The sequence below is a fragment of the Tamandua tetradactyla genome, chromosome 3, assembly GCF_023851605.1.
Source record: "Tamandua tetradactyla isolate mTamTet1 chromosome 3, mTamTet1.pri, whole genome shotgun sequence".
Classification (NCBI taxonomy): domain Eukaryota; kingdom Metazoa; phylum Chordata; class Mammalia; order Pilosa; family Myrmecophagidae; genus Tamandua; species Tamandua tetradactyla.
This window is the reverse complement of record NC_135329.1, coordinates 177,763,932-177,781,276: the sequence shown is the minus strand read 5'-3', so window position 1 is coordinate 177,781,276 and position 17,345 is coordinate 177,763,932. Positions and strand designations below refer to the sequence as shown.

General features: G+C 31.5%; 1 protein-coding gene across 5 annotated transcripts in view; it reads right to left on the bottom strand.

Annotated features, from left to right (window-relative positions):
* Positions 1-17,345, bottom strand: part of CARF (calcium responsive transcription factor) — a 101,898-nt gene that overhangs the window by 76,491 nt on the left and 8,062 nt on the right. For all 5 annotated transcript variants that reach the window (XR_013173000.1, XR_013173001.1, XM_077154771.1 and 2 more), the window contains exons 2-6: positions 10,709-10,829; positions 9,918-10,145; positions 4,883-5,003; positions 3,744-3,873; positions 1,766-1,850 (exon numbers count right to left, since the gene is read on the bottom strand). Coding sequence is in view for 3 of the 5 variants with exons in the window: in XM_077154771.1 (XP_077010886.1) it covers positions 1,766-1,850; positions 3,744-3,873; positions 4,883-5,003; positions 9,918-10,145; positions 10,709-10,786 (642 nt within the window). In the remaining 2 variants the exon portion in view is untranslated. The remainder of the gene's footprint in view (positions 1-1,765; positions 1,851-3,743; positions 3,874-4,882; positions 5,004-9,917; positions 10,146-10,708; positions 10,830-17,345) is intronic.

Below are 17,345 nucleotides of genomic sequence, written 5' to 3'. Positions count from 1 at the left end.
CAGCAGTAACTTTACGAGGCCACTGAAAAACTATGACTGTTGGGGGAAGATCTTACAATAAATATATTACACTACTTAGAAAAGGAACAACAGTGATGGTGTCCTAACAAATACATCACACCATAAGTCTCTTTATTATTGGCAATTTTCTCAAAATATTAAAACTGAAGGAATGTTTTAACTGCCCACATTTCAAGATTTGTTTAAAACAATGAAACATTTTAACAACTAGACATTACTGTGATTAAATATAGAGGTATAAGGCATGATCCCTTCCCTCAAAAATTGTATAGACTAATTGCTATGTAACAATAAACAACTCAAGCAAGTAAATAATTAAGAATGGTAATGACAATCAATACCAAAGGAACTTAAAAAGACAAACAGATAAAAACTAAAATAATCATCAGATTATTTAAAGAAAAGATATATAGAACTTGCATTGGGATTTGAAGAATAGTTAGAAATAGAAGAAAAATAACATATTAGGAAATGGAAATAAAAATGGATGGAGACAGGGTGAATGGGTGGTTCAGTGATAGAATGTTCACCTTACATGCATGAGACCTGGGTTCGATTCCCAGACCGTGCACCCAAAAAAAAGGATGAAGGCAGAGCTGAAGGAAAAGTCTTATGTGTTTATGGAAAGTATGAAGACTAAGCTAACAGTATGAAATATGAGTTGAAGTCAAGAAGGAAATAAAATAGGATAAGTTAGGGTGAGATCAGACTATGGAAGACCTTGAAAGAAGGGCTGAATGATGTGGTAAAAATAACACTGAACTTTTGGGGCAGTGAGGGAAAAAAATGAAAACAATGTTTAAAGGCAAGAAGTTATAAAAACTACACAGAAAGGACCCAAAATTGAAGAGTTAAAGAGATAAAGGGGAAGACTAATACTATAATCAAGATAAGGGTGTGTGGAAGAAGGAGCAAAAAGAGATTATGTTCAAGGAAAAACTAACAGAATCAGGTGACTACCTGAATGTGAAATAGGAAGAAATTAGTCTAAAAATTTTGTGTTTGGTAAGAAAGTGATATTTGCCAACACAGAGAGATTATGTTCAAGGAAAAACTAACAGAATCAGGTGACTACCTGAATGTGAAATAGGAAGAAATTAGTCTAAAAATTTTGTGTTTGGTAAGAAAGTGATATTTGCCAACATAGAGAGAAGGAATTTAGGAGGCAGAAGAGTTGTGTGGTATGGTAGATAATAATAGTGAAATTGAGGTGAAATCCAAGTGAAACTTCAAGTAAATAGGTGGAGACCTGGGAAAGACGAAGGATAGAATTAAAGAACTGGTGATAAAGATTAAGGAATCACTTTTATAAAAATTAGAGTTGAAAATAAAAGAGATAAACTCTCCAAAGGATAAGATGTAGAGAAATAAGACAAGGTCAAACAGTGAACCTTGAAGAATTTCTACTGAGAAAATAAGAAGTAAGCGCAAGCAAAGAAAGAGAAAGAATGATCATGAAATAAAAAGTAAAGAAACATGGTAATTAAGTTTCATGGAAGACAAGGGAAGAGAGTTGCAAGAGAAGAAATGATACTGAAATGTGTTTGTTAGGGATTTATATGATCTTGGCTTTTAACAGAGGTTAAAGTCTATAAGAAATTTTTAAAATAGAGGAGATCAGATTTAGCATAAACACAAAAAATATTAAAGATACATGTTGGTTGTACTCAAAAGTGTACATTTTGGGATGAAGCATGGTCACAACCAGTTAAGTGAATCTAAATAAGGGTTACTTTTAACTCACCTCACAGCTTCTAAGACGGCAGGCCCATATAGGTGTGTTAGAAGAAAGTGGTTGGAGTGGAGCCATAAAAGGTTCTTCAAGTATTCTGGGATGGAGAGGAATATATGTGTATGTATATACATATATTACAAGTACTAGACACAGAATAAAGCATGCAATTGCTTTATTCCCTGAGCAAGTGTCTAAGATAATGTATTATAGTAATCAATAAGAAATTTTAATAAAATAATTATAGATTCATTTAAAGTGTGTGTTAATTATATTTTAAAATCATCACTATCTTATTAGCTGCTAAATCAAAGCCTGAGTTTGTTCTTTCAAGTATATGCAGTTCCAACAAATTCAAGTATTTTCTTTCTCTCTCTCAAAGCTTATTCTTGTTCTTCTCATTATATAATTATTTTCCATTTATCAAAATGAGCTAAACATCTTCTGATGACTTGTTAAAAGTAACATGATAAAATGTTCAAGTTCTGAGATTAAATGTCATAAATATTATCTTAAAATACCTTCACAGAATAATGAAAAGAATAAAAATAATACACAAACCAGGTACATATTTCCTCAAATTATGATTGACAGTGTCATGACTATTTGGGGGTGTATTTAATAATCTATTTAAATTTTATCTGGACAAATAAAAATAATACACAAACCAGGTACTTATTTCCTCAAATTATGACTGACAGTGTCATGATTATTTTGGGGTATATTTAGTAATCTATTTGAATTTTATCTGGACAAATAACAACTGAAATAAAAGTTTGTAAAATACTTGAGCACATCGCATTTGAGTACAGTATATGTAAAGGTATATGAGAAGAGAGTTTCTATAATAGTTCTAAGTAGATTAGTTCAATGTCATTATAGTTTTGAAGGAACTGTACCCTGAGTTTTTCAAACTGATGTACTTAAAATAGAACTTTTAAATACAAGCGAGGGCATAAGGATAAAGATTTCGGTTTGTGTTTCAATAAATAGTTTACCATCTAAAGCTTTGCTTTTTAATTAAGGGGTAAAAAAGGTTCGAGGTAGCTTAGATCCTTAATGATTGCGGGATGAATTTTTACTCTTAAAATCCTGTGCATTTTATTAGGTTTATCTTCACTCTTGCCCAAAACAAAAGGGAAGGTGTAACCCTGAGGGATTTAATTATTTTGCGTTTTTGGCCATGAATGGGAATGGGATGGGTATCTAAATAGTTTTTAAAAAAGAAAAAAAAATCACACATATATTTCTACTATTCTATATGATCTTACTTAATACTAGTTTCTCTCTAATAAGGCATACCAGAACCTCAAGGTACTATGCTATGGATTCATATGTATTATACCTGTTATTGGTGATGAATTTTCATCAGATGCTTGGCACAGCTGCCATGATTAAGATATGCTTTTTAAGGAACAAATATCATTCAATACATTAAATTGTTTTACTTAAGAGTCTAATCTGGGAAGTTTTCAAATCATACTATTAGTGTGTAATCTAAGCACTTTCAAATGTATCCCTGAACAATTCTAGAACAATATTTGCTTGTATTCCTGTCATAGAATGGGTTTTGTAATCTTTCAGATAAATGAAAATTCATTAAAAAAAAGTTTGTAAAATACATTTTGAACACTTTATCAGAGAAGAATTAAATGTATAAAAATATGATGAAACCATTACAAATTTTAAGAACTAGAATGGATATTTCTTTATTCTAAAAACTCAATATCAAATGTCTTCAGATTCCTTCAAAAGACAACAGGCAAGTGGCACTGAGAATAGTAACACATTGGTCAGTTATAGCTTTTAGAATAGCCTTTCTGTTGCCTAAGACGACATTAAAGTAATTAAAGGTGTATTCGATGAAACTCTATTATATTTCCTAAATTTCTGATCTTTTCTATACTCAGCCAGCTATAGAGGTGTTACTTTAATAAAAGATTTTCATGGTGCTATCAAAAGATGAGCCCCCCTTTTCCCAGTAACTCACCTAGTCACTGTCTTTTTGGGAAATGTTCCGGATGCTTGTGGATGAAGAGTGCAACTACTGGTATTGTCTGCTAGACCATCCACACCTACAGTTGGTAAGTTTCCATCACTGGATTTCTCTTCAGGACCATCTTAATAACAATAAGAGGGAGAAAACAATCTCAGTATCTTGAATAACAAGAGAACATGCCTAACCAGAATTTACATAATTTTTAATAGGAAAGGGAAGAATTGCTCTGAGGCTAAAAATAATGAACTCATAATGCTTGTCCAGAACTTCCTGATAAACTTCCTTACTTTCAGATTATAATTCAGACTACTGCAATTTTGTAATTAAGTTTTTGAAGCCTAAATTGAATAGGTGGGATGTTAAACTAGTAGAAATAATTGTTATATTAAGAGTTTCAGAATATAATACAACAATGTACAACTAAGATTTTTTTGTTTATGTACCATGTTTACGATGTTTTTTCTTAAGTTTTAATGACTGTTAACATAGACCAAAAATCATAGCACTACAGTAAAAATATCTACCCTAAGCCATTAGTAGTCAGAGAGCCACAAAACAGAATAGAAACAAGAGGCTTAACTAGATGGAAAAGGAAGGGAAGGAAAATGAAAAGAAAAGGTAAGTCACCAAAGAAAGAAAAAAATATACATAAAAAAAAGGAAGAGCATGAGTCTCTTTTCTGAATCAAAAAGAACAAAGGAGAGGAAGAGAGCTAAGAGGAAGAAAAGAATAGTTAAAAAAACATAATGAATCACATGGTTAACAAAAATATTGATAAAACTACAAACATAAAAACTTCTCCAGTAGCTATTAGCATTATATTCTTGTTATTGCTGTTGTTATGATTACTGTTGTTATAATTAAGAATAATTCATTTTATGCTCACTGGTCCTTTGGGAGGAAGCAGGAGTCAACCAGCTTCTTTGAATTCCAAAAGGAAATAGCTACCTAGGGCAGGAGTTGAAAAATAACTTAAAATTTACTTGGGCCAAGAAATGATTTCTAATTATTAAATTTACAATCTTACCTAAAGAGATCAATTTTAGCACTGACTTTCATATGGTGATTTTCTGAAATATTTATTTGTTCTTAAAACATTCTGTAATCCCCTATATCCCATTATTACTCACCCTGAGGACTATTCACATTCACAGGCTGCCCCTGAGGTATAATCACCTGTGTCATTCCCCTCTGGGTAGCTGGAATTACATGCAGAACCTGTCCATTTTCTGATGGGCTGGTAACAATCATCTTGGATGCATTAAAAACAATAACAAAAATTAAAAGCCATATGCCTACACTGACAACAGAATTATTAAATACATTATTAATTATATACCTACCACTATAGTGGATACTATTATTTCCCCCATTTTATAGATGAAAACATTGAGGTACATAAAAAGTTTTTCCAAAGTCTCTTAAGTGTTGAAGTCAGGATTCTGTATAGTCAATGGCTTTAACCACCAAATTAATCATGCACGGTATCTAGCTATTTAGTAATGTGACCAAAGTCTCTAATAGGACTTAAATTTACCTTTTGCTATTTATTCCATTATTAATACATGTTTGACCTACCTGTTGGGTAATCAATCATTTGTTCCAAATGTTAACTCATTTTCATTATTTTAAAAGACTTATTAGATGTTTAATTAATCAGGATTTATTTTTCATACATGTGCATTTATAGTTAACCTATTTGGTCCATAAGTGTTTAAAAAGGAAGAAAACACAAGGAAAATATTTATTATACTTTTTTTCAATATAAGACACTTAACCCACTGCCTTAAATTTAGGGGAATGTCAACTAAAAAGGTGTCTTAAGTTGAAGAAAAACATTTTGAGCCTATCATTTGAAAATATAACTAACATATTATTTGTAAATAACTTCATTATGTTTCCAGACTTTTTGGACAGCCAGTAAACTTTATTATCTAACACACTACTCTCTTATGGACATAGTTTTACTGTTTTACTAAGTTTGCTGTCATCAGTTCTCTCCTTAATCATCCCAACCCACTTTCCCAGACCTACACTTTGCTATGTAAAACACAGGAATATTACTGATGCTTGACAGAGACCATACTCCTACTTTTAAGAGGGTCATTTAAAATTTAAATTCGAAAAAAAAATAAATAAATAAACCACAATAACCCGGAACTCCACAATATAGAAGGCTTTGCAATCATCAAAAGCGGTGCAACAGCAGCTCAGAGGCAAGAATTTTTGCCTGCCAAGCTGGAGACCTAGGTTTGATTCCTGGAGCCTACCCATGCGAAAAAAAAAAAAAAGCTATTCTTAGTGGGAGAAAGATCAAAGATGATGGTGGAGTTATACAGAGAAGGTAGGGTTTAACAAATGAGTAAGACTGCTGAATCATTATACTGATATTTCTTCTAGTCTCCAGTACCTTTTAGAGCAGCTATAAGTAAAAACCTAAAATTTTGGAATTATAACCCATACCAAACTCTGAAATCTGTTCTACAATTAATTGTTGCAATGTACTTTGATATTTATTGCTTTTTTGTATATATGTTATTTTTCACAAAAAAGAAAAAAAGAGAGAAGGAGGAGTATAACAGAGAAGATAGGATTTAACAAATGAGTGTGACTGCTGAATCATTATATTGACATTTTTTTTGGTCTCCTGTGTCTTGGAGCAGCTAGAAGAAAAAAATGAAAAATCGTTGAACTGTAACCCATACCAAACTTTAAAATCTGCTCTATAACTACTTGGTAAAGTATACTTGGAAATTTATCACATTTTTGTATATATGTTATATTTCACAATTTAAAAAAAAGATAAAAAAATTTTTAAAAAAGCTATTCTTGATGCTACTGTGGCAATATCTGGTGTCGGGTAGGGCCGCTATACTCTACACCTTAAGTTTAACTTAAAGGATAAAAAGAGAGAGAGGAAAAGAATTTATAGATTCGACAAAAACTGAAAGGGTAAGAACTGCCTTTATAGTAGGACTTTGAATATTAACAAACTAAACTCACCAATTAATAGATAATGATTGGAGAATGGATTAAAAAATATGTTCCATCTATATGCTGCTTACAAGAGACTCATCTTAGGCCCGAGGATATAGATAGACTGAAAGTGAAAGGACAGAAAAAGACCTATGCAAGCTATAACCAAAAGAAAGCAGTAGTAACTATACTAATATCAGATAAAATAGACTTTAAATGTAAAGCTTTCCTAAGAGATAAATAAGGACACATGTATTAATAAAAGGGACAATTCACTAAGAAGAAATAAAAATCATAAATGTTTATGCTCCCAACCAAGGCGCACCAAAGTACTGAGGCAAACATTGGCAAAACTGAAGGGAGCAGTTAGTGTTTTAAACAGTAATAGTGGGAGACACAATATACCACTCTCAACTATAGATAGAACCAGATGATCAACAAGGAATTAGGAAACTTAAACAATGTGATAAATGAATTGGACCCGACAGACATACAGATCGCTACACCCCAAAGCAACAGGAACACTTCTCTAGGGTTCATGGAATGTTTCCAGGATAGATCATGTGCTGGGTCACAAAACAGGTCTCTATAAATTTAATAAGATTTAAATTATTCAAAGCACTTTCTCTAACTATAATGGAATGAAGCTGGAAATTAATAACCATCAAAGAAACAACTTTCACAAATACATGGAAATTAAACAACACACTCAAACAATCAATGGGTTTAAGAAGAAATTTCTGGAGAAATAGGTAAATATCTTCAGATGAATGAAAATAAGAATGCAACATATCAGAATTTTTGGGATATGTCAAAGGTAGTGCTGAGAGGGAAATTTATTGCCCTCAATGCCTGTATTAAAAAAAAGAAAGAGCAAAAATCAAGGGTTTAACTGCTCACCTGGGGAGACTACAGAAAGAACAGCAAACTAACCCCAAAGCAAAGAGAAAAGAGAAATAACAAAGATTAAAGCAGAAATAAACAAACTGGAGAAAAGTTGGTTCTTTGAGAAAATCCATAAAATCGAAGGACCCCTAGCTAGAATAACAAAGAAAAAAAACGAGGATGCAAATAAAAAAAAATAAGAAATGGGGGTGGGGGGTTGTTACTACTGAGCTTAAAGAAACTGAAAAAATCATAAGAGAATATTATAAACAATGATACGCCAATAAAAATAAACAAGACAACTTAGATGAAATGGACAAATTCCTAGAAACACATGAATTTCCTACACTAACTCAAGAGGAAAGTGATGATCTCAACAAACTAATTACAAGTAAAGAGAGTCAATCAATCACCAAAAGTCTTCCTAACAGAAAAGCACAGGGCCAGACGACTTCACTTGGGAATTTTATCAAATATTCCAAAAAGGGTCTTTTTTTTTTGCTTAACTTTTTGCTCAAACTTTTCCAAAAAATTGAGGAAAAAGGAACACTAAGTGAAGCTAATATCACTCTAATACCAAAACTGGACATAAATACTTCAAGAAAGGAAAACTACAGACCAATTTCCCCAATGAACACAGATGTAAAAATTCTCAGCAAAAACTAGCAAATCAAATCTAATGATACATTGAAAGAATTATACATCACAACCAAGTGGAATTTAAATATTTTTTATAATTACTTTGCTTAGCAAGTCTAATCTATTACAAAAAGAGAGGTAACTCTAATTTTTCAGACTCCAACAAATAACTTTAACATACTTTTTAGGAATTGTATTATTTATAAAATTATAACCCTTCATAAATTGAGGCTCTTTGATCTTCTATTAGAATATATAGACCTTCTAATATTCTGATAGAAACTAGAATAAATGTCAAATAATAGGGGAAAGGACAGAGTGTTTAATTCTGGAAATGAAAAGTTAGAAAGGAGTTTGATCATACCTAGGTTATTTGTTGCATATTAACCTCTGATGCTGATGTAGTATAGTTACAGAACGGAACCCTTACTTGGCTTTTCAGTACTGGATTAGGTCTAGAAATAACAATGAGCCTAAATGTGTGCACAAAAAGGCCTCCTCCATAATTAGCCATCTCTCAACCAATTATTCTCAATCCCAGAAGCTAGGTTATATGGGAACAAAAGGGGACGGTTAACTCTCAAACGTTCTAGACTAAAAACAGAAATAGAGATTCATTTTAGGTAAAATGTCGTTTTACTTATGGTATAATTTATTATTCATTTTTCATTAAATTTAAAATTATGCTTTTAAAAATATTTAATTTTAATAATAAAAGTTATAACTATTTATTGTAGAAAATTTGGAAAATACTGTTTAGCAAAAGAGATATATGTTAGTCTTCCTATTTTTACTACTATACATTCTTATTAAATCAGAGCTTAAGGAAATTTTAAAAAGGTTCATCTGTCTCCCAAGTAAACTATATTTACATTGCCCTATATGAAGAATATATTAATTTACTCTTAAAAATCTTCCCCTAGTGTGGTGCCATGGTGGCTCAGTGGCAGAATTCTCGCCTGCCATGTCGGAGAACCGGGTTCGATTCCTGATGCCTACCCATGCAAAAAAAAAAAAAAAAAAAAAAAAATCTTCCCCTAAAATTTGGTAAGAACTTATAAATTTTTCTTAGTAATTTTACTTAATCTTTTATCTTTTCTACGGAAACTACAGACTAGGTCAAAAATACTTCCAGCTAACAGCTTAAAGCAGCATTTTCATCTCTTCCATTTTTTTCAATTATTCATATGACACACATATCTATTTACAAAGATCAGCAAAAGTTATATCTAATCCCCAGTATACCAGTGGTAACTCTATTGCTTTCTTTTTTTTTGAAGAAAACATATCAGCCTGTGGCAGACAGGTCAGTGAGGGAGATAGAGATAAAGCAGTAACTTCAGCCTAATATATGTACATATAAACAGAATGTAATATAAAAAAGAAATATAAGTTACATGTAAACCCTGGCAATTTTGACACTAGTTATACATAATCTCAAAGCAACAAAGTGCCATGATATAGCAGCTAAGATATATTGGTTAAAGTAGTATTTTTAGATTGAAAGGAAAGCTTTTAAAATCCTTACATAACTTAAAATGAAGGCTATGGCAACAATATTTCCAATGTAATATAATTAGTAATTTCAAGCAATTAAGGTTATCTAGTAAGACTAATACATTTTGCTCATCAGCGTGAAACTGATTATTCATAAAAAATACTCACCATATGTGCATTAGAATCCCGCAGTGATTGAAATTCATATTGAACAGGTTGCCCATTTTGGTCCACAACATGGAACTGCTCTGCAGAAGGAGGCTGTGTCTGGGTCAGGGACCCTGGTATATTTTGTGATGGGAGTGAATTATCTGCTTCACGAATAGTGATGGGCTCAACTGTAGGAGAACCATTTTGTCCAAAGGAAGGATCCCTGGAGTCCATACAAGTTAGATGCTTTTGCAAAGATTAAAAAATCTCATCAGTCTTTGTAAAATGTATGGCTACAATATTTTTTAAAATAGAATTTTTAAAATAAAAATGGAAATAGATTTCATTTTTCAGCTAGTTGTCCATTTTACTTTCTTGTAATAGTTTTCAAATTAATACCATTAAATTATACATTTAAAAAATAAATAAAATGAGAAATTTTATGATATATAAGCTAACATTATAAAAAAGGCTGTCAATTCATACAGACTGATATAGACAAAAATTAGTTCTTAAGTGAAATTATTTTATTTTTATTATATTATCTCAATTTTACTGAGATAAAATTGTCCTTTGAAATGCAACCTGAAATTATGAAATATAATTCAATGTACAGATTTTTCTTTATGTAATATACAAATTTTTATGAAAATATTTAAATGTTACTTTAAGTAAAGCTCTATGTTATTAGGCAATTAAATATTTGAAAGAATGTGTGAATAATTAAGTGTTAAAATTTTTTAATACATTAAGCATAACAAATTACTAAAGGGCATGCTGTTTTTCTCTGAAGTGCAAAAATTTCTTACCTCAAATATTTGAGCATCTGTTTTTGACTTTCTGGCACCATTGTGGCTTACTCTTAATGAATCATTAGACTGTTCCATGTTGATAGCATATTCAATTACATTTTCTCCTATTATTTAATAGCTGAAAGAGTTTAAATATCTGATCAACTAAGGCACTTATTATTTTTATTGAATGTTTTATTTTAAACAAATCTCTCATTTTCCTTACCCTTTACATTTTAAGGTAAATCTCTTTTATCCTTTAGGTAATAAAATTAAGATTTTTGCTAAATAACTTACAAAACACCAAAATACATTTAAAGAAGAGCAAAGATAGTACATGTAGTTCCCTTAGGTCTCCTTGATTGCAATAGTATAATGACCTATTAAGATTGCTGTGCCTTATGTGACAAGGTACAGCAATGCCTTTAAAATTCTCATTTTACCCAGATTTAATACAATAAAGGTTTTAACTTTATGAACTGGATGTGCCCTATTCTAGCAATATGTATAGAAATCACCTCAGTGTATATGGAAATTAGTTATACAGAACTCTTACCATTAATATACAGTCATATCACTCAATATTTGTTTCACAAGCTCTGAAAATAGGAAAATATTTATACCAAAAATTTTAGCCACTTAGACCTTAGGACTCTTGTCCTCACCAGGATATCTGATGATGTCTAGAGAAATTTTTGATTGTCACAACTGAGGAGGAGATGCTACTCATTTCTAATGGGTAGAAGTCAGGGATGCTACTGAACATCTTATAGAACATAGGACAATCCTCCATATCAAAGAGTTATCCAATCTAATAATGTCAACAGTGCCCAGGATTTAACAACCCTAGCCTAGTATTTATAGTGCATACTGGAGTCTATATCACCAAATGGACTGAAATTTGCTATCAAAATTAAACTGGTGAATAATCACACCATTTAAAAATTTAAAATAGGAAGTAAACTTTATGGAATATTTTAACAACCCATACATACAATTTTCAAAATATATGTTCTTTAAAATTTTAATTTTTTTTTAATTAACATACATCATAGTGGACTTTTTGGTACAGTTCTATGGATCATAACACATGTAACTATCACTGCAATAAGTTTAAAAAAATGCTATTACCTCAATTCTGAATATCTCAAATGTCTAAACAAAAGGAAAATAGTAATGGAGAATGGTGGGACAAAAAAGGTATAGACCTACAAAAAACAACTAGCAAAATGGCAGAAGTCTTGCCTTATCAATAATTACCTTAAATGTAAATGGTTTAAACTCTCCAATCAAAAGGAAGAGATTGGTAGAATGGATAAAAAAGCATGATCCAACAATATGCTGTTTACAAGAGATTCGTGTTAGACCAAAGACACATAAATTGGAAATGAAGATATACAAAATATTCCATGCAAATAGTAATGAAAAGAGATCTAGGTGTAATATATAAGGTTTCAGTGGCTGAGAGTGCAAATAGAGTCGAAAGGCTACTCTGGAGGCTACTCTTACCCAAGCTTCAGCTAGATATTGCTACTTATCATGGTTTGCCAAACCCCTAACCAAAACCATCCCGCCAACCCTAAAGAAAACCTAGGGCTTTATCTGAGACTCTACAAAGGTTCCATGCACAATGATTACTTTCCTGAAACCTACAACCTCCAGATGGCTGCCTAGGCCAGATAAGTCCTAAACCCCAGAGGGGCCAGCCTCTCAGAACATCAAGTAGTTCCATCCACCTAACCCATATTATCAGTAGCTCTTTCCAACATGAAAAATTAGAATGGGCATAGCCCAAATACCCCTATAGATTCGGAGAAAGATCAAAGGAGAAGGTGGAGTGATAAAAGAGAAGACAGGATTTAACAAATTAGTATGACTGCTGAATCATTATATTGACTTTAGCCTCTATAGTGTCTTGGAGCAGTTAGAAGGAAAAACCTGCCAAACTCTTAAATTTGTTCTACAACTAATTGTTGTGGTATTCTTTAAAATTTATTGCTTTTTTGTATAAAAATGTCATTTTTCACAATAAAAAAGGAAATTTAAAAAAAAGAAAAGAGATCTGGGATGGCTATACTAATAGACAAAATATACTTTAAATTAAAAATTGTTAGAAGAGATAAAAAGACATTATATTATAGATAAAGGGGAAAATTCAACAAGAAGATAAAACAATTATAAACATATCTGCACCTAAAAACAGGGCCCAAAATATCTGAAGAAAGCTGAAACTGAAAAGGGAAATAGACAGGTCTACTCCCTCTTATATAATTGGATAGAACATCTAAACAGAAGATAAATACAGAAAGAAGACCTGAACAATACTATAAACCAACTACATTGGATAGTTATATATATAATAGTTCACTCAATAACATTCTTCCCTGGTGCATGTGGATCATTCTCTAGGATAGACTATATGTTAGGTCACAAAACAGGTCTCAATAAATTTAAAAATACTTAAGTCATACAAAGTATCTTATCTGAACACAATGGAATAAAGTTAGATATCAATAATAGGAGGAAAATGGGAAAAATGATGATTATCTGGAAATTAAACAGTACATTTTAAAACAACCAATGGGTTAAAGAAAAAACTACAAGGGGAATTAGAAAGTACCATTTTCTAATGAAATGAGATAAATGAAAATCAAGACACAGCATACCAAAACTTATGGGATGCAGCAATGGCATTGCTCAGAGGGAAATGTAGAACTATGCATGCCTATAATAAACAGAAGAAAGATCTCAATTAATAAACTAACTTCACATCTTGAGGAACTAGAAAAAGAGCAAAGGAAAGTCAGAATAAGCACAGAAAGGAAACAGAGTATAGATCAATGAAATAAAAAATAGAAAAACAATTGAGAATTAACAACAAAAAAAGAAGTTGGCTTTTTGAAAAAAGTCAATATAGCGGGCAAGCTTTTAGCCAGAGTGACAAGAAATAAAAGAGAAAAAAAGTCAAACAGCTAAAATAAGAAAGAAAAAGATGATATCCCTACTGATATTATAGAAATAAAAAGGATAATGAGAGAATACTATGAATAATTCTATGCCAACAAATTAGATAACCTAGACTAAATGGACAAATTCCTAGAAATACAAAATTACCAAGAAGAAATAGAAAATCTCATCAAAACTGTAACAAGTACAGAGATTGAAGTAATAATCAAAATCTTCTATCAAAGAAAACTCTAGGACCAGATGGCTTTATTGGCGACTTCTACAAAACATTTAAAGAATTAACACCAATCATTTGCAAACTCTTCCAAAAAGTTAAATGAGGCCAGAATTACCTTAATACCGAAGACTGATGAAGACATAAAGACATAAAAAGGAAATTACTGACCAATTTTCCTTATGAATGTGAATGCAAAAATCATTAACAAAGTACTAACAAACCAGATCAAAGAACATATTTAAAGAATTAGGCAGGTATATGAGAACTCTGCATTTTCTTCATGATTTTTTGAAGACTCACAACTTCTCAAATAAAAATAAATTTAAAAATATTATTCTCTATAACCAAGTGGGATTTATCCCAGAAATACAAGAGTACCTCAACATATGAAAATCAATCAATGGATATAACACAAAAATACAATTAACAGAAAAAGCCAGAAGATTATCTCACTGATTTGATAAAATCTAGCACCCTTTTTTGATAAAAATATGTAGAAAACTAAGAAGGAAAGGCAACTTACTCAATATGATAAAGGCCATTTATGAAAAACCCACGGTTGACATATTCATTGTTGCCACTGAGGTCACGAACAAGACAAGAATGCCCACTTTCACCACCAAATACTGTATTGAATAGTAGTATTCAATATTGTACTAGAAGTTCCAGCAAGAATACTTAGGTGAGAAAAAGACAGAAGATATCCAAATTGGAAAGGAATAAGTACAACTAGTTTTATTGAAGATGACATGATCTTATATATATAGAAAATCCAAAGGAATAAACAAGAAAACTGCTAGAGCTAATAAAGTTATTCAGCAAAGTGGCAGGGTATAAGATCAAAATGCAAAAAATCAGTTTGGTTTCTAAAAACTAGCAATGATTAAATAAAAGGGGAAACTGAGAAAGCAACTCCATTTATAACAGAATCTAAAAGAATAAAATATCTAAGAATAAATTTAACTAAGGATATAAAAGATTTGTATGCTGAAAACTAGAAAACTGCTGAAAGAAATTAAAGAAGACCTAAATAAATGGCAAGACATTTCATGCGCATGAATTGGAAAAAATATTATTAAGATGTCAATATTACCTGAAGTGATCTACAAATTCAGTGGAATCCTTATCAGAATCCTAGCAGAAATGGAAAAGCCAAGCCTCAGGTTCTTAAGAAATTGCAAGGGGCCCCAAACAGCCAAAACAAGTTTTGAAAAAGAACAAAGTTGTAGGACTCACACTGCCCAATTTCAAATGTACTACAAAGCTATAATAATCAAACCAGTGGAACAGAACTGAAAAACCAGACACAGAACCACACATCTATGGCCAATTATTTTTGCTAATGAGACTAAGTATATGCAATGAATGGGGAAAGAACAGTTCCTTCAACAAATGATGTTGAGAAAATTGTATATTCACACACAAAAGAATGAAGTTAGATCCCAACCTCACATCACGTACAAAACTTAACTTAAAATGGATCAAGGACAAAAATATAAAAGTCAAAACTATAGAACTTATAGAAAATAACATAGAGGCAAATTTTAATGATCTGGGATTCAGTACTGAATTCTTAGATATAATACCAAAAACATGAGCAACAAAAGAAACAATCAATAAATTCAACCTCATCAAAATTAAAAACTCTGTGCATGAAAGGACACTATTAAGAAAGTGAAAAGACAATCTACAGAACAGGAGAAAATATTTATTAATAAAGTGAAAAGAAAATCTACAGAACAGGAGAAGATATTTACAAGCCATATGTTGGATAAGGCTTAATATCTAGAATATAAAAAGAAATCCTACAACTCCAACAACAAACCAGGCATTTCTCCAAAGAAGATATGCAAATGGCCAATAAGCAAACAAAAATTGCTCAACATCATTATCCATTAGGCAAATGCAAATCAAAACCACAATGAACACATCCACAATGCTCAACAAACTCCAAACAGGATAAACTCCATAGGCCTACAACACAATATATTATAATCAATGCCAAAGATAAATAGAGAATTCTGAAAGCTGCAAGAGAAAAGTAACATGTTATGTACAAGGGAGCCTTAATAAGAATAAGGGCTGATTTCTCATCAGAAAGCATGGAAGCAAGAAGGCAATGGGATGAAATTTAAATAGGCATTTAAAAGTGCTGAAGGCAAAAAATTGCCAATCCAAAATTCTATACCCAGCAAAACTGTCTTTCAAAAAAATGAGGGAGAGATTAAGATATCCCCAGAAAAACAAAAGCTGAGAGAGTTCATCACAACTAGATGGGCTCCACTGACATGCTAAAGACAGTTCTGCAGTAGACAGGAAAGGACATACTGAAACCAAATGAAGAAATAAAGATCTCTGGTAAGGGTAACAATATAGTTAAATATAAACACAAGTATGCTTGTATTTTTGGTTTGTAACTTCACTTTTTACTTCCTATAAAATCTAAAAGATATATGTAATAGTAAATAGTATTATAATAGTAAATAGTTAATAAAATGTAATGGTAGTGATTTCACACTCAAGGAATAAATACATAATTTGTGATAAAAGCCACATATCGATGGGGAGATGAAGGGGTATAGGAACACGGTTTGCAAATTATACTAAAGTTAGGTTGGTATAAAAGCAAACGAGATTTTTATAGATTTAAGATGTTAAATTTATGCCCCATGATAACTACCAAAAAAAAAAATCAGAGCATATGCAAGCTCATAGGAACAGAAAATAGCATACAGACTGCCACTGGTGTGGGTAGAGAGGGTGTATAGTGGTTGTAGGATTTCTGTTTGGGGGGAAGGGAAGTTTTAGTAATGAAAGGTGGTAAGGGTACCTCAATATTGTAAATGGGTTTAATCCCACTGAATGGTATACTTGGGAGTGGTTGAAATTGGGAAATTTATGTTGCATATATGTTACTACAATAATAATAAAGAGCAACTAGAGGGACAATGATAATTAAAGGCAATACATAATCTTAAATGTAATAAGGGAAGAGAGAAGCCTCAAAAGGACATTATTGGGACATATGAAAAAATTGGAATATTGACTGTAAACTATATATCAACATTAAATTTCTTGAACTTTATAACTGCACTTAAGGTGGTTACACAAATGAACATCCTTGTTCTTAGGAAAGGTACATGGCAATATTATATGTTCATGGAGCATGATGTATACAACATACTCTCAAATGCTCAGAAAATGTATTGATAAATAGATGACAGATAGATAGTTGGATGGATAGATACAATGAAATGGCAAATGCAGCAAAATGTTGAAATTAGTGGCTTTGGGTATCTGGGGGGAAAGAGGTACATTTTAATTCTCTGTAGGAGGATTGTATTATTTTTGTATCTGTCCTGTAGTCCTGTAAGTTTGAAAGTGTTTTAAAATAAAAAGTTAAAAAAAAAAAAAACCACAATGAAATACCATTTCACTCTCAGTGAATAGGTGTTGTTAAAAAAGCAGAGA